At 43.1% G+C, this 17,696-nt stretch overlaps 1 protein-coding gene across 7 annotated transcripts in view; it reads left to right on the top strand.

Moving 5' to 3' along the window:
• The window catches only part of spg11 (SPG11 vesicle trafficking associated, spatacsin), a 78,918-nt gene that overhangs the window by 58,232 nt on the left and 2,990 nt on the right, over positions 1-17,696 (top strand). For 4 of the 7 annotated variants that reach the window (XM_071326695.1, XM_071326694.1, XM_071326691.1 and 1 more), the window contains exons 30-37: positions 3,714-4,446; positions 7,122-7,267; positions 7,686-7,890; positions 8,225-8,362; positions 11,950-12,083; positions 13,876-13,983; positions 15,588-15,756; positions 16,225-16,301. In XM_071326695.1, the coding sequence (XP_071182796.1) occupies positions 3,714-4,446; positions 7,122-7,267; positions 7,686-7,890; positions 8,225-8,362; positions 11,950-12,083; positions 13,876-13,983; positions 15,588-15,756; positions 16,225-16,301 (1,710 nt within the window). The remainder of the gene's footprint in view (positions 1-3,713; positions 4,447-7,121; positions 7,268-7,685; positions 7,891-8,224; positions 8,363-11,949; positions 12,084-13,875; positions 13,984-15,587; positions 15,757-16,224; positions 16,302-17,696) is intronic. The other 3 variants (XM_071326696.1, XM_071326692.1, XM_071326697.1) reach the window with 2 other exon arrangements.

Raw genomic sequence — 17,696 nt, 5'->3', positions numbered from 1 at the left:
TAGTTACTCCACAGTACTAACCTAATTGACAGAGTGAAAAGCAGAAAGCCAGTACAGAATAAAAATATTCCAAAACATGCATCATGTTTGCAACAAGGCACTAAAGTAATACTGCAAAAAATGTGGCAAATAAATTAACTTTTTTTTCCTGAATACAAAGTGTTATGTTTGAGGCAAATACAACACATTACTGAGTACCACTCTCCATATAAAAAAAAAAAATATGGTGGCTGCATCATGGTATGGGTATGCTTGTAATCATTAAGGACTGGGGAGTTTTTCAGGATAACAAAGAAGTGGAATGGAGCTAAGCACAGGCAAAATCCTAGAGGAAAACCTGGTTCAGTCTGCTTTCCACCAGAAACTGGGAGATTCTGTTAGGGCTGCAAGGCAAAGTGTTGAGTAGCCAGTGAAATCGTGCCCATTTCAAACGGCCTCCTACTCAAATCTTGCTCGTACAATATGAATATTATTATTCTTTTTGGATAGAAAACACTTTCTAGTTTCTAAAAGAGTTGGAATTATTTCTCTGAGTGAAACAGAAGTCCTTCTGCAGCACTTTTCCTGACCAGGAAGTGAAATGTCAGAAATCGATGCTCTTTTCAACATGATGCCTATACATGGTCTTGACACTTAGGAGTCTGCTGACACTCTATACGCCTTCCTATTGGTGTAAAGAGGATGTCAGAGAAGAATTTTTTGTGCTCATCTTGTCCTGTGGTGGAAAAAAACCTATTTCTTTGACGTGAGCGTCCACTTCCGGTACTCTGAAGGAAGTGGGATTGACTTCTGTTTTGCCTTCGTAATGAACGGCTAACATCTCCGGCTCGAATTTTTTTTGATACATGTGACCATATCATCGTAATGTATGTTTTTTCAATATAGTTTAATCAGATTATTGAAACTTTATTCGGGAGTTTTGCCGTGTTCCGTCCTCTGACTGTGTTTACGTTGGAGAAATTTATGCCACTCGGCTCGTGCCAATGCTAATTGAAGAGGGAAATGTGCCATTCTAAATCGAAACAACGACTCATCTGGACAGAGGACACCTTCTTCAACCTTCTGATGAAAGATCAGCCAAAGTAAGACTCATTTTATGATGTTATTTCATATATCTGTCGTGCATGTGAACGGGTCGTGGGCGCCCAATGTGTCTCTCTATTGTGGCTACGCGCTAATATAGCGATACATTTTGTTTTCGCTGTAAAACATTTTATAAATCGGAAATATTGTTTGGAATCACAAGTTGCCTATCTTTCAATTGCTGCAAACTATATATTTTTCGGAAATGTTTTATGATGAGTAATTAGCTAATTGGCGTTGGTGTCTGTAAATATTATGGCTGCTTTCGGTGCACTTTCTGAGTGTAGCTGAAATGTAAAATATGATTTATACCTGAAAAGTGGTGGCATTTGCTAACGTGGTTAGCTAATAGATTTACATATTTTGTCTTCCCTGTAAAACATTTTAAAAATCGGACATGTTGGTTTGATTCACAAGAAGTTTATCTTTCATCTGGTGTCTTGGACTTGTTAATGTGTGAAAGTTAAATATTTAAAAAAAATAGCTTTTGAATTGCACGCCCTGCACTTGAGCTGGATGTTGTCATAAGTGTACCGGTGTCGGGCTGCACCCCAAACAGGTTAATTGACTTTTCAGCAGGACAATAACCTAAAACACAAGGCCAAATCTACACTAGAGTTGCTTACCAAGAAGACAGTGAATGTTCCTGAGTGGCCAATTTGACGGAGCTTGAAGAATTTTGAAAATAATAGTTGGCAATGTTGCATAATCCAGGTGTGGAAATCTCTTAGACTCACCCAGAAAGACTCACAGCTGTAATCGCTGCTATAGGTGCTTCTGCAAAGTGTTGACTCAGGGGTGTGAATACTTATGTACGGTGCATTCAGAAAGTATTCAGACCGCTTGACTTTTTCAACATTTTGTTATGTTAAAGCCTTTTCCTAAAATTGATTAAATCGTTTTTTCCATCATCAATCTACACACAAGAAAAGTTTAAATTTTTTTGCAAATGTATTAAAAATAAAAAACAGAAATATCACATTTGCATAAGTATCCAGGCCCTTTACTCAGTACTTTGTTGAAGCACCTTTGGCAGCGATTACAACCTCGAGTCTTTTTGGGTATGACGCTACAAGCTTGGAACAACTGTATTTGTGGAGTTTCTCCCATTCTTCTCTGCAGATCCTCTCAAGCTCTGTCAGATTGGATAGGGAGTGTCCCTGCACAGTTATATTCAGGTCTCTCCAGAGATGCTCAATCCAGTTCAAGTCCGGGCTTTGGCTGGGCCACTGAAGGACATTCAGAGACTTGTTCCGAAGCCACTCCTGCCTTGTCTTGGCTGTATGCTTAGGGTCATTGTCTGGTTGGAAGGTGAACCTTCGCCCCAGTCTGAGGTCCTGAGTGCTCTGGAACAGGTTTTCATCAAGGATCTCTCTGTACTTTGCTCCGTTCATCTTTCCCTCGATCCTGACTAGTCTCCCAGGCCCTGCCACTGAAAAACAACCCCACAGCATGATGCTGCCATCACCATTCTTCACAGTAGGGATGGTGGCATTCAGGCCAAAGAGTTCAATCTTGGTTTCATAAGAACAGCGAATCCTGTTTCTCATGGTCTGACTGTCTTTAGGTGCCTTTTGGCAAACTCCCAGCGGGCTGTCATGTGTCTTTTACTGAGGAGTAGCTTCCGTCTGGCCACTCTACCATAAAGGCCTGATTGGTGGAATGCTGCAGAGATGGTTGTCCTTCTGGAAGGGTCTCCCATCTCCACAGAGGAACTCTGAAGCTCTATCAGAGTGACCATCAGGTACTTGGTCACCTCCCTGACCAAGGCCCTTCTCCCCGAATTGCTCAGTTTAGCCGGGAGGCTAGCTCTAGGAAGAATCTTTGTTTGTTCCAAACTTTTTCCATTTAAGAATGATGGAGGCCACTGTGTTCTTGGCGACCTTCAATGCTGCAGAAATTTGTTAGTACCCTTACCCAGATCTGTGCATCGACACAATCCTGTGTCGGATCTCTACAGACAATTCCTTCGACCTCATGGCTTGGTTTTTGCTCTGACATGCACTGTCAACTGTGGGATCTTATATAGACAAGTGAGTGCTTTTCCCAATCATTTCCAATCAATTGAATTTACCACAGGTGGACTTCAATCAAGTTGTAGAAACATCACAAGGATGATCAATGGAAACAGGATGCACCTGATCTCAATATCGAGTCTCATAGCAAAGTGTCTGAATAATTATGTAAATAAGGTATTTCAGTTTTTTATAATTAATATATTTGCCAACATTTTGAAAAACCTGTTTTCGCTATGTCATGATAGGGTATTGTGTGTAGATTTGATGAGGAAACAAATTATTTTAATCCATTGTAGAATAAGAATGTAACGTAATAAAATGTGGAAAAAGTCAAGGGGTCTGAATACTTTCCGAAGGCACTGTATATGAGATATTTCTGTATTTCATTATCTATAAATTTGTTGTTTCTAAAAACACTATCAATGTGGGTATTGTGTGTAAATGGGTGAGAAAAAATGATTTAAATATTTTTAAATTCAGGCTGTTACACATCAAAATGTAGAATAAGTCAAGGGGTATGAATACTTTCTGAAGGCACAGTACATGATTAATGTTTTGAGACGGGGACCATTGTGGCTTGACGCTCCTTCTGATATCCCTCTTCTGGTAAAGTTACTCCAAGACCTCAGTGCCCTGAAGGCCAAGCGGCACTGGGAGAGGAGGGAGACCCGGGTATCCTTCTGGAGAAAATGTCACGAGCAGTTCAGGACTAACAGCACTGATCCTGGGGCCGCCTCAGAGTTCTTCCTGGCCCAGGCAGGTGCCTCTGAGCCTCACCGGGGCTCCGTGGCCGAGACAGAGCTGCTGTGTGTCCAGGAGAGGTGCCTTCTCCTCAGCCTGGCCGGCCACTGGCTGTCCTTGCTCACCCAAGCTCCCCTGGCACGTCTCGAGGACCTGGAGAAGCAGCTGTGGACAAGCCGAGTGCGCCAGCAAGTCCTGCTCACCGCCATGGAGAAGGAGAGCATGTTCGCCCTCCCGGCGCCCACCATAGCCCCCGAGGAAAACTCCTACGAGGCCCTGATCAGGGAGTTCTCCTTCTCCAAGATGGCAGTGCTCAACGAGCCCAGGTACCTGAGCTTAGACGGCCTGCCCAGCTTCTCCCCTGAGGAAGAGGGTGGGGAGGAGACTGGGTCGGAGGAGCAGGGTGCTCTGGCTATCCTGGTGGGGCAGCTGTTGGACGAAGGGTGTATCCACGAAGCGAGCCGTGTGTGCCGCTACTTCTCCTTCTGCTCCCGGGACATGTGGGTAATGCTGCACTGCCGAGGCCTGGCCTCAGGCGAGCTCCAGGCTGGCCTGCAGGACATGCTCACCTTTCAGGGCCTGCCCAAGAAGAGCATTCCCAGCTGTAAGCTCCACACGACCCTCAGTTAACCTACTAGATACACCCAAACAACAAAGTACTGTTTGATGCATGTCAGAATTGTTCCAAATCAAATCAAATTGTATTGGTCACATACACATATTTAGCAGATGTTATTGTGGGTGTAGCTTAATTCTTGTGTTCCTATCTCCATCAGTGCAGTAGTATCTAACAATTCACAACAATGCACACCAATCTAAAAGTAAAATAATGGAATTAAGAAATATATAAATATTAGATTGAGCAATGTCGGAGTGGCATAGACTAAAATACAGTAGAATAGAATACAGTATATGCATATGAGATGAGTAAAGCAGTATGTACACATTATTTAAACATTATTGAAGTGACTAGTGTTCCATTATTAAAGTGGCCAGTGATTCCATGTCTATGTATATAGGGCAGCAGCCTCTAAGGTGCAGGGTTGCTAAACCGGGTGGAAGCTGGCAAGTGATGGCTATTTAACAGTCTGATGGCCTTGAGATAGAAGCTGTTTTTCAGTCTCTCGGCCCCACCTTCACCACCCAGGGGGGGCCCGTCAGGAAGTCCAGGACTCAGTTCCACAGAGCGGGGTTCAGACCTAGGGCCCAAGCTTAATGATGAACTTGGAGGGTACTATGGTGTTGAACGCTGAGCTATAGTCAATGAACAGCATTCTTACATAGGTATTCCTCTTGTCCAGATGGGATAGGGCAGTGTACAGTGCGATGGCGATTGCATCGTCTGTGGATCTATTGGGGCGGTAAGCAAATTGAATTGGGTCTAGGGTGTCAGGGGAGGTAGAGGTGATATGATCCTTAACTAGCCTCTCAAAGCACTTCATGATGACAGTAGTGAGTGCTATGGAACGATAGTCATTTAGTTCTGTTACCTTTGCTTTCTTGGGTACAGGAACAATGGTGGACATCTTGAAGTAAGTGGGGACAGCAGACTGGGATAGGGAGAGATTGAATAAATCCGTTAACACTCCAGCCAGCTGGTTTGCGCATGCTCTGAGGATGCGGCTAGGGATGCTGTCTGGGCCGGCAGCCTTGCGAGGGTTAACACGCTTAAATGTCTTACTCACTTCGGCCACAGAGAAGGAGAGCCCACAGTCCTTGGTAGCGGGCCGCGTCAGTGGCAGTGTGTTATTCTCAAAGCGGGTGAAGAAGGTGTTTTGCTTGTCCGGAAGCAAGACGTAGGTGTCTGCGACGTGGCTGGTTTTCCCTTTGTAGTCCGTGATTGTCTGTAGACCCTGCCACATACGTCTCGTGTCGGAGCCGTTCAATTGCGACTCCACTTTGGCTCTGTACTGATGTTTTGCCTGTGATTGCCTTACGGAGGGAATAGCGACACTGTTTGTATTCGGCCATATTCCCAGTCACTTTTCCATGGTTAAATGTGGTGATTCGCGCTTTCAGTTTTGCGCGAATGCTGCCATCTATCCACGGTTTCTGGTTTCGGTAGTTTTTAAACAGGTTTAATCTCCTATACACTTCCTGATGAACTCAGTCACCGTATCCATGTATTCGTCGATGTTACTCTGAGGCTACCAGGAACATATCCCAGTCTTCATGTGCAGAGGTCACAAGTTAAAAAACACTCACACACATCCAAACGCCAGTGCCAAAAATGTCAACAACCCTCTGAAGAATCAAAAAGACACTCACATACACCCAAACAATTCAAAGATTGTCAGTAACAGTCACAACACCTACATAGTTTATAGTGAGGTACAAAAGTATTTGGACAATCACAGTTTGTTGGTTATTTTGGCTCTATACTCCAGCACATTGATACAATGACAGTGAGGTTAGAGTGCAGACTGATAGCTCGGGTGAACCGTTAAGAAATTACATCACTTTTTGTACATAGTCCCACCATTTTAGAGAACAATTCACTTATGTCTATTAAAGTAGTCAAAAGTTTAGCATTTGGTACGATATTCCTAGCATGCAATGACTACATCAAAACAAACTGCAAATGCATCTGTAATTTCTAAACTGTTCAACCGATATGGATTAAAATACCCTCAAATTGGCCTCCCGAGTGGCGCAGCGGTCTACATCGCTGTGTTGCAGCGGGTTCGATCCCAGGCTGTGTCACAACCGGCCGTGACCGGGAGTCCCATAGGGCGGCGCACAATTGGCCCAGCATCGTCCAGGTTTGGGGATGGCTTGGCCAGGGGGGCTTTACTTGGCTCATTGCGCTCTAGCGACTCCTTATGGCGGGCCGGGTGCCTGCGGGCTGACTTCAGTCGTCAGTTGAACGGTGTTTCCTCCGACACATTGGTGCGGCTGGCTTCCGGGTTAAGCGAGCGGGTGTTAAGAAGCATGGTTTGGTGGGTCATGTTTCAGAGGACGCGTGACTCGACCTTCGCCTCTCCCGAGCCCGTTGGGGAGTTGCAGCGACTAGACAAGAACGTAATCACGAACTTGGGGAGACAAAGGGGTAAAACATTTTTTTACATACCCTGAAATTAACGCTGACAGTCAGGACTTTAACCTCATAGTCATTGTATTATTTCAAATCCAAAGTGCTGGAGTACAGAGCCAAAACGACAACAAATGTGTAACCGTCAAAACACTTTTGGTCCTCACTCTGTCTCACCTTTTGCATTATTGACATATCCCCTCTTTGAACGCTGTCCATCTGTTTCTCTGTGAATGCCCCCACTCCAGCAACCAGTTTTAGCAGCCTGTCCTCCTTTGTGATGGTGCCCTCCCCAGAGGACCAAACGGTGACTCAGCTCCAGATGCTGGTGAACGAATGTCGCCACGGAAAGAGCTACTGCAAGCAGGTCCTGAGTCTCTACGAGCTCTCCAAGGTACTTCCCTGTCTTTTCCGACTTTAACATCGAAGTTGCTGCCTTTTCAGACCTAAACAACAGACTGAGCCTATTTCTGCGAAGTGAATTGAAGTTATGTACATTGCTGTGTGTTCATGAGAGCATTGTTGTTGTGTAGTATTTTTTATAATGTACTGTATTAATAGATTTTAATATACAGGATCAGTGATTTCACTATCTAGTCTATTCAATTTCTACATGTCGTTATGAGTTGAACTTGGTCGTGTTCATTAGGGCGCACAAAGGAAGATGTTTTAAAACGGTTTGGAACATAAAATGAAAATGTGCTTTTCTTATTGTACAAGTGCAGGTATATGCTCACTATTTCAATCATTTGGTGCCCAATGAACAAAACCTTGATCATGGTAACCTTTGACCCTTTGATACCGCTACCTAGGAGCTGCAGTGTTCATACAGTGAGATCTCAGCTGAGGAGCCTCAGGCGGTGCTGTGTAAGGTGCTACTGTCCCAGCAGCCGGAGCGCTATAAGAAGGCCCAGGCCTTCATCAGTGTGCAGGGCCTGCAGCCTGACACCGTGGCCCAGCTTATATCCACCGCCGTGGTCCAGGGCCTGTTGGCCTCTGCACAGGACGGAGAGACTGGTGAGAGGAATGATGGATTGGTTGATTGATGGATATGGCTGCTTAAATGCAACTAACCGTCCCTCTAGAATATTTTTGCACACTTTTAAATCCCTATTCATACATTGAATATGTTGTGGTTCTTTTACCTACTAAAACCCAAATTTTAGTCAGACGGATTCATTTTTAGTCCTACGGTTACAGGAAATGTATAATCGTAGCTAAGAGCTCAGATGATTGGTTACAACGCTTTAATATGCACCTCCTGCGCTATCCTTGCTATTGGACTTTATTACTGTCTTATTAAACCCTGAGTCAGACACAACGACTGTAGTGATTGTGTGTGTGTTCACAGCAGAGAAGCAGATGTTCAGTCCAGAGGAAGGGAGAGAGTCCTTCTTGCAGCTGGCCAAGCTGTGTGGGGACCCCAACCTGGTGGGCATCAAACTGCTGGACCACATCCCCACTGTGCCACTGGGAGAGCTCGGCTGCAGTAAGATATACTCAATACTAGGGCTGTGACGATACCAGTATTCAAATATTTTTTTCCATGGCAAAAAAAAAAAACACGAAGCAGAACAAACTCTTTTCTCCTTTAAAAACCTGCTGTATGTAAAATGTGTGTGCTAGAGCTTGGAAAATAAATAAATGTGACTCTGGATGACAACATTGCGATGGTGATATCATCCAGGCCCTACTCAATACTACAGTAACACTCTCGCAGTAGTGACAAACACTGGATAACATAGGCTGTTCTCTTATGGGAATGAAATTATTCCAGTCTATTAGCTGAGTCTTACTTCAGCCACTAAATACTAGATAAACACTCTGTCATAGTACTGTAGTGGTAAACAATGGTAATATAGTATTATCATGGAATTATTCCACTCTATTTAGCTAGTCAAGCCATAGTTCTTTAAAACCCCTTGTACTAGTGGGAATTGGACTATATGGATAGGGCTACATTTAAATGTTTTTTTACAGAAGAATTATGAAATGCATATGCATAACCATGGTAGCAATCGAAAGGGAACAGTTTGGACATCATGGGGAAATGATTATACCAAAGGTGAGGACACAACAGTTATTCTGACACTGACTGAATCCAAACGTAACACTGTTGATTTTATGTGCATTTTACATTTACTGTACTTGTCACTGCATTTGTTGGTAACAAAATCTGAAAATACTTTGGATACATTCAATAACATGATAAGAATATTCACGGGAATTTTTTTTCAGCTGAGGAGCGCAACATAAGACAAAAAAACGAAAACGGTTTGAGTGAGCGGGCGGGGTAACTGGTGTCTCCAAATGGCTACACACCTCTCCAAAGTGTGCACAGTTCCTACGTACAGTTGAAGTCGGAAGTTTACATACACCTTAGCCAAATACATTTCAACTCAGTTTTTCACAATTCCTGACATTTAATCCTAGTAAACAATCCCTGTTTTAGTTCAGTTAGGATCACCACTTTATTTTAAGAATGTGAAATGTCAGAAAAATAGTAGAGAGAATTATTTATTTCAGCTTTTATTTCTTTCATCACATTCCCAGTGGGTCAGAAGTTTACATACACTCAATTAGTATTTGGTAGCATTGCCTTTAAATTATTTAACTTGGGTCAAACATTTCGGGTCGCCTTCCACAAGCTTCCCACAATAAGTTGGGTGAATTTTGGCCCATTCCTCCTGACAGAGCTGGTGTAACTGAGTCAGGTTTGTGGGCCTCCTTGCTCGCACACGCTTTTTCAGTTCTGCCCACAAATTTTCTATGGGATTAAGGTCAGGGCTTTGTGATGGCTACTCCAATATTTTGACTTTGTTAAGCCATTTTGCCACAACTTTGGAAGTATGCTTGGGGTCATTGTCCATTTGGAAGACCCATTTGCGACCAAGCTTTAACTTCCTGACTGATGTCTTGAGATCAATATATCCACATAATTTTCCTGCCTCGTGATGCCGTCTTTTTTGGGAAGTGTACCAGTCCCTCCTGCAGCAAAGCACCCCCACAACATGATGCTGCCACCCCCGTGCTTCACGGTTGGGATGGTGATCTTCGGCTTGCAAGCCTCCCCCTTTTTCCTTCAAACATAACGATGGTCATTATGGCCAAACAGTTCTATTTTTGTTTCATCAGACCAGAGGACATTTCTCCAAAAAGTACGATCTTTGTCCCCATGTGCAGTTGCAAACTGTAGTCTGGCTTTTTTATGGCGGTTTTGGAGCAGTGGCTTCTTCCTTGCTGAGCAGCCTTTCAGGTTATGTCGATATAGGACTCGTTTTACTGTGGATATACAGTGGGGCAAAAAAGTATTTAGTCAGCCACCAATTGTGCAAGTTCTCCCACTTAAAAAGATGAGAGAGGCCTGTAATTTTCATCAAGGTGCAAATAAGCCCCACTGTGGATACTTTAGTACCTGTTTCCTCCAGCATCTTCTTTGCTGCTGTTCTGGGATTGATTTCCACTTTTCACACCAAAGTACATTCATCTCTAGGAAACAGAATGTGTCTCCTTCCTGAGCGGTATGACGGCTGCGTGGTCCCATGGTGTTTATACTTGCGTACTATTGTTTGTACAGATGAACGTGGTACATTCAGGCGTTTGGAAATTGCTCCCAAGGATGAACCAGACTTATGGAGGTCTACAAAAAAAAAATCTGGGGTCTTGGCTGATTTTTAAAGATTTTCTCATGATGTCAAGCAAAGAGGCACTGGGTTTGAAGGTAAACCTTGAAATACATCCACAGGTACACCTCCAATTGACTCAAATAATGTCAATTAGCCTATCAGAAGCTTCTAAAGCCATGACATCATTTTCTGGAATTTTCCAAGCTGTTTAAAGGCACAGTCAATTTAGTGTATTTAAACTTCTGACCCACTGGAATTGTGATACAGTGAATTATTAGTGAAACAATCTGTCTGTAAACAATTGTTGGGAAAATTACTTGTGTCATGCACAAAGTAGATGTCCTAACCGACTTGCCAAAACTATAGTTTGTTCGCAGGAAATGTGTGGAGTGGTTGAAAAACGAGTTTTAATGACTCCAACCCAAGTGTATGTAAACTTCAACTGTAATTTCAATGCACTTTTATGACTCAAAGAAGAGTCTTCAACTATAAGGTACTGGTTTGAGCTCTCCTAGCTGTGCCGTTGAGGAACTAGAACAAGCACACTTGTAGTTGTTTTCTTTGGAACACAACCCTGCGTCCCCGCCTTCTCACAATCACTGTTGTTTACACATTCCAAAATTTCCGCATTCCATTATCAATCGCAATCTGGTAAGGTAGGCGTCATTTGAAAGCGTGCTCTATTGCCAGCATGGTTAGCTACGTTACAAAATATGATCTTACAGTGTTAGGCTTTCGCAAGGAAATTCGGAGAAGCCGATCATAATTTTGGTGCGTATATAATAGTCACGAGTGCATTCAGGTGAGCGTTCCCCACCAAATTTCTTCACAATACGACAAACATAGGCTTGTTCAGAACAACCCAGGGTATGACGCCATGTCATCTTGTAACTGTACATCAAGCATACAGTAGTGATCATAAACGTTGACACTGTATATGACAAGTTTTTTGATATGGAAACGTTCAGTGCACATTTGGACTATCGGGTGTTTGACTTGCTTGTATGACATAAAGGCGATATTTATTATAATCCTCAACGTCTCATCTTTCAAAATACATAGAGTCCTCTTTATTTACACTCAGACAACAAAACATTTGCAAAAGTTTCCCAATTAGTGGGAGAGATGGGGGCAACATCTTGTCATGTGCGGTGTTCAAGTTCAGAATCGCTGTCAGTAAAAAACAATATTGAGACATTGAGACCTTGAGCTCTGACGTCATGTGTAGCGTGTTACTGTACAGCCACCGCATTACAATTTAGGCGCTTATCAGTGTGCAAAATCTGCTATTTCGAACCTGTATACGGGTACGTATGTAAAGAGCTACCAATGGAAATAAGTCATGCCAACCAGTTACTAATTAATTTGCAGTTTAATGCGTTGCAGTGTATTGGTGGATAATATCATGTAGCACTATGCATAATATCTAACTCTCCCTCTTGTTGTATAGCGGTGGAGCTGTTGATCCTGGCCCACGACTGCTTCAGTCTGACCTGTAACATGGAGGGCATAGTGAGGGTGCTGCAGGCTGCCCGCCACCTCAGCCACGCACACCTGGCCCACAGCGAACACTACGGCCTGCTGGTAAATCCCTCTGCCTGGTCACACATGGGCCTCCTTCCCAGTCATTGTATCGTAATTACATCGTAATATATGTTGATGGCTTTGCAATGAATTACCTGGTGAGATTTTACTATAAACTAATTGCTCCAAATTAATGTACAGTCGTGGCCAAATGTTTTGAGAATGACACAACTATTAATTTTCACAAAGTTTGCTGCTTCAGTGTCTTTAGATATTTTTGTCAGATGTTACTATGGAATACTGAAGTATAATTACAAGCATTTCATAAGTGTCAAAGGCTTTCATTGACAATTACATGAAGTTGATGCAAAGAGTCAATATTTGCAGTGTTGACCCTTCTTTTTCAAGACCTCTGCAATCCGCCCTGGCATGCTGTCAATTAAATTCTGGGCCACATTCTGACTGATGGCAGCCCATTCTTGCATAATCAATGCTTGGAGTTTGTCAGAATTTGTGGGTTTTAGTTTGTCCGCCCGCCTCTTGAGGATTGACCACAAGTTCTCAATGGGATTAAGGTCTGGGGAGTTTCCTGGCCATGGACCCAAAATATCGATGTTTTGTTCCCCGAGCCACTTAGTTATCACTTTTGCCTTATGGCAAGGTGCTTCATCATGCTGGAAAAGGCATTGTTCGTCACCAAACTGTTCCTGGATGGTTGGGAGAAGTTGCTCTCAGAGGATGTGTTGGTACCATTCTTTATTCATGGCTGTGTTCTTAAGCAAAATTATGAGTGAGCCCACTCCCGTGGCTGAGAAGCAACCCCACACATGAATGGTCTCAGGATGCTTTACTGTTGGCATGACACAGGACTGATGGTAGCGCTCACCTTGTCTTCTCCGGACAAGCTTTTTTCCGGATGCCCCAAACAATCGGAAAGGGGATTCAACAGAGAAAATGACTTTACCCCAGTCCTCAGCAGTCCAATCCCTGTACCTTTTGCAGAATATCAGTCTGTCCCTGATGTTTTTCCTGGAGAGAAGTGGCTTCTTTGCTGCCCTTCTTGACACCAGGCCATCCTCCAAAAGTCTTCGCCTCACTGTGCGTGCAGATGCATTCACACCTGCCTGCTGCCATTCCTAAGCAAGCTCTGTACTGGTGGTGCTCCGATCTCGCAGCTGAATCAACTGCAGGAGATGGTCCTGGCGCTTGCTGGACTTTCTTGGGCACCCTGAAGCCTTCTTCACAACAATTAAACCGCTCTCCTTGAAGTTCTTGATGATCCAATAAATGGTTGATTTAGGTGCAATCTTACTGGCAGCAATATCCTTGCCTGTGAAGCCCTTTTTGTGCAAAGCAATGATGACGGCACGTGTTTCCTTGCAGGTAACCATGGTTGACAGAGGAAGAACAATGATTACAAGCACCACCCACCTTTTGAAGCTTCCAGTCTGTTATTCGAACTCAATCAGCATGACAGAGTGATCTCCAGCCTTGTCCTCGTCAACACTCACACCTGTGTTAACGAGAGAATCACTGACATGATGTCAGCTGGTCCTTTTGTGGCAGGGCTGAAATGCAGTGGAAATGTTTTGGAGGGATTCCGTCCATTTGCATGGCGAAGAGGGACTTTGCAAGTCATCTGATCACTCTATATAACATTCTGGAGTATATGCAAATTGACATCATACCAACTGAGGCAGCAGACTTTGTGAAAATTTATATTTGTGTCATTCTCAAAACTTTTGGCCACGACTGTACTGTAAGCATGGTGGTGTCAGTTCATGAGTACTGTTTTTCTCTTTTCTCTGTGCATGTGTATGTGTGTGCGCTCACCTTGTGTTGACCCCTTCAGGTGCGTCTCCTAACTGGCATCGGCAGATACAATGACATGACCTACATCTTCGACCTGCTCAACCAGAACCACCGCTTCGAGATGCTGCTCAGGAAAAAAGTGGAGTCGGTAAGAAGCGCACACACACGGATTTGTCTCTCTCTCACACACACAAACGCAGAAACTGCACACACACAAACACAGATAGAGATCGCTCTTCCCAAAATTGACAGAACACCCACAGAGACACAACAGACCTGCCAGACAGAGAGGCATCTAGTCATTGTATTTTAGTTAAGACAGGAAATATATATATCACAGGGGTTGTGTACATGCTGTTTTCCGAGAACACCATGCTTTAAATGTGTAGGACTGTCTCGGGGTACCAGAATTAGGATATTTTCCTTTCACGTTGTCCTTTCCAGCACAGCTCCAGCAACTATTGGATGCATAACCAAGCCAGCCCAGTACAGTTCTGCTTGGGTCAGTTCAGTAATGTGAAAGGGGTATAAAAGTTGGTGTGTTTTGTGGTGCTCTTGTTTATACGTACAGTACGCTAGTATCTAAACCAGGGGTGTCAAACATACGGCCCGCGGGCCGGAACCGGCCCCCAAGGAGGTTCGATCAGGCCCGCAGGATAATTTGAAAGTGGAAAAAATGCATAAAAGACATGGAATTAATATTTTTAATTCGCTGCAATTCATGGATTATCCGCTAAGGGGCGCACTCTTTCCATCAGAGTAGAAGACAAGCCGCATCACTGAGACAGACTGAAAACAGCAGACGGTATCAATGCGCCATCTGCTGCTTGTTACGACGTTGTTAATACCTTGGTCTCTACCTCTCCGCTACACCCTCATTAGCCAAAATGTCGTTATCCAAACGGAGAAAAGTAGATAAGGAGTGTAGAATTTTCAAAGAAAAATGGACCACGTCCTATTTATTTACAGAGATGCACGGAAAACCTTCGTGCTTGGTGTGTTTGCAACAAGTTTCGGTATTTCGGTACCTTTAAAATGCTGCCTTAGATACTGTTTGCATTGAAAGAATACAGCTCTGTGAAGATGAATCCTTACTGTGGTGATTTAAAAAATGTGCACTTTAATGTTAGTCAGCAGCTTCAAAACAAAAGTTGTGTGATGGAATTCTACTGTTCATACAACTCCATAAATTTTCAGTATGTATTGTATGTGTATGTATGTTTCATGTATGAAGTTTACAGATTTACAGGACAGGCGAACACTTTCTTCATTACACATTTAAAATCACTCTCCTTAGTTTGTAAGGTGTACGCAGGGATTACATTTAGATTTTATATGCGTATGTGTAAGTGGTTTAAAAATTCCTTTCTTTAAAAGTCTCATTTAATCTTAAAGTGCATTACTATATTTTTCAGTACCAATTAAAGTTTTGTGCCTTTGTACAATCAGTGGGATCAGTTGCAATGCATATTTGTGAATGATAAAAGTAAATTGCACATTTGTCTAAGGAAATATGAGGTGTTTCATGAAATGTTTTGTAAAAGGATAGTTCATTAAATTTCAATATTTTCCTAATGTTCTTGTGCTTCTTTACACCAAAACAAAGGAAAGACATGATATTTTGGTTATTTATAGCAGAGTATGGTATAATTTTAATGGTCCGGCCCACTTGACATCTCCCTAGGCCGTATGTGGCCCACGATGCGAAATGAGTTTGACACCCCTGATCTAAACGGTGTGTGTGTGTTGCAGAACTTCCGGCTGAAGACGGCCCTGCTGGACTACATCAAGCGGTGTTTGCCGGGGGACAGTGAGAAGTACAACATGGTGGCCCTGTGCTTCAGCATGTGCAGAGAGATAGGAGAGAACCACGAGGGAGCCGCCCGCACCCAGCTCAAACTGATCGAGTCCCAGCCTTGGGGTGAGCTATGACAATGCCTACAGTTATAGTATGAGGATCACTACAGTTACAGTATGAAGTCAGACATACTATATATTTGTGACGCATATAAAGAACATGGTATAGTGGCTGAGGTGAATTAATCTTTCAATTCTGGATATGAATTGAAATTCAATTCATGAATTGAAACGTCCTCATAGAAAACAGTAGACAGATTTCATTTTATGAATTGAATGTCAAATCACTTGAGTCAAAAACTGAACTGACCCCAATCCTGGTGTCAAGGGATGTGTTTTTCAATATTGTAGTATCTTTCCTGTTGTATAGAGGGCAACTTCTTAAAATAGACTGTTGTGAAGTTTTTCTGTTGCTTTAACTTTATTTGCACCTGAATGTAGCCTGTGTATGAGTCATTGACACAAACTCAATGAAGAGCTACAGGACATGCAGACAGTGTTTTTCACTCACTCCCTGCTCATCCCATAACAGCAGTGACCCCTGAACTCAAAAGTTCCTTGATAAAGGTTCTTACTCTCCTGAAGGATGCTGCAGAGAGCTATTCTAAGGTATTGTTATCCCTCCAACTGTCAAACACAGGTCCTCTGTTTAGTGTTGCTTAATGCTAGAAAGGTCTCCTTGGACCCCCCTTTGTGCCAATGACACATGTTTTGGACATCAACATTCGAACAGTCTAAGAAGTAGATTTAATATATGCTATCCGAAAAGTTATAATTTGGTTGTGATTATGAAGGTCTTACCTAACATTAGAATACGAAAATATATTTTTTAGAGAACATAACATTTCATTACTTTATGTTACTGTACTTTTCCAACATTTTAGAACAGCCTTAATTCTAAAATGGATTACATTTTTGTTTTGTCATGAATCTACACACAATACCCCATAATAACAAATCAAAAACAGTATTTTTGAATTTTGTTTTTGCAAATTTCTGATTTAAAAAAAATGGAAATATTACATTTACATAAATATTCAGACCCTTTACTCAGTACTTTGTTGAAGCACCTTAGGCAGCGATTAGAGCCTCGAGTCTTGGGTATGACGCTAGAGGCTTGGCACACCTGTATTTTGGGAGTTTCTCCCATTCTTCTCTGCAGATGCTCTCAAGCTCTGTCAGGTTGGATGGGGAGTGTCGCTGCACAGCTATTTTCAGAAAAACATCCCCACAGCATGATGCTGCCACTACCATGCTTCACCATAGGGATCGTGCCAGGTTTCCTCCAGACGTGATGCTTGGCATTCAGGTCAAAGAGTTCAATTTTGGTTTCATCAGACCAGAGAGTCTTTTAGGTGCCTTTTGGCAAACTCCAAGCGGGTTGTCATGTGTCTTTTACTGAGGAGTGGCTTCCGCCTGACCACTCTACCATAAAGGCCTGATTGGTGGAGTGCTGCAGAGATGGTTGTCCTTCTGGGAGGTTCTCCCACCCCACAGAGGAACTCTGTAGCTCTGTCAGAGTGTTTATCGTGTTCTTGGTCACCTCCCTGACCAAGGCCCTTCTCCTCCGATTGCTCAGTTTGGCCGAGCGGCCAGCTCTAGGAAGAGTCTTGGTGGTTCCAAACTTCTTCCATTTAAGAATGATGGACGCTACTGTGTTCTTGGGGACTTTCAATGCTGCAGACATTTTTTGGTACCCTTCCCCAGATCTGTGCCTCGACACAATCCTTTCTCTGAGTTCTACGTACAATTCCTTTGACCTCATGGCTTGGTTTTTGCTCTGACATGCACTGTCAACTGTGGGACCTTATATAGACAGGTGTGTGCCTTTCCAAATCATGTCTAATCAATTGAATTTACCACAGGTGGACTCCGATCAAGTTGTAGAAACATCTCAAGGATGATCAATGGAAACAGGATGCTCCTGAGCTCAACTTCGAGTCTCATAGCAATGGGCCTGAATACCCTTGTAAATATATATATTTTTTTTTTTACTGTTTTCGC

The sequence above is a fragment of the Salvelinus alpinus genome, chromosome 9 (assembly GCF_045679555.1).
Source record: "Salvelinus alpinus chromosome 9, SLU_Salpinus.1, whole genome shotgun sequence".
In the NCBI taxonomy this organism is placed as follows: domain Eukaryota; kingdom Metazoa; phylum Chordata; class Actinopteri; order Salmoniformes; family Salmonidae; genus Salvelinus; species Salvelinus alpinus.
This window is presented reverse-complemented; position numbering and strand designations above follow the sequence as displayed.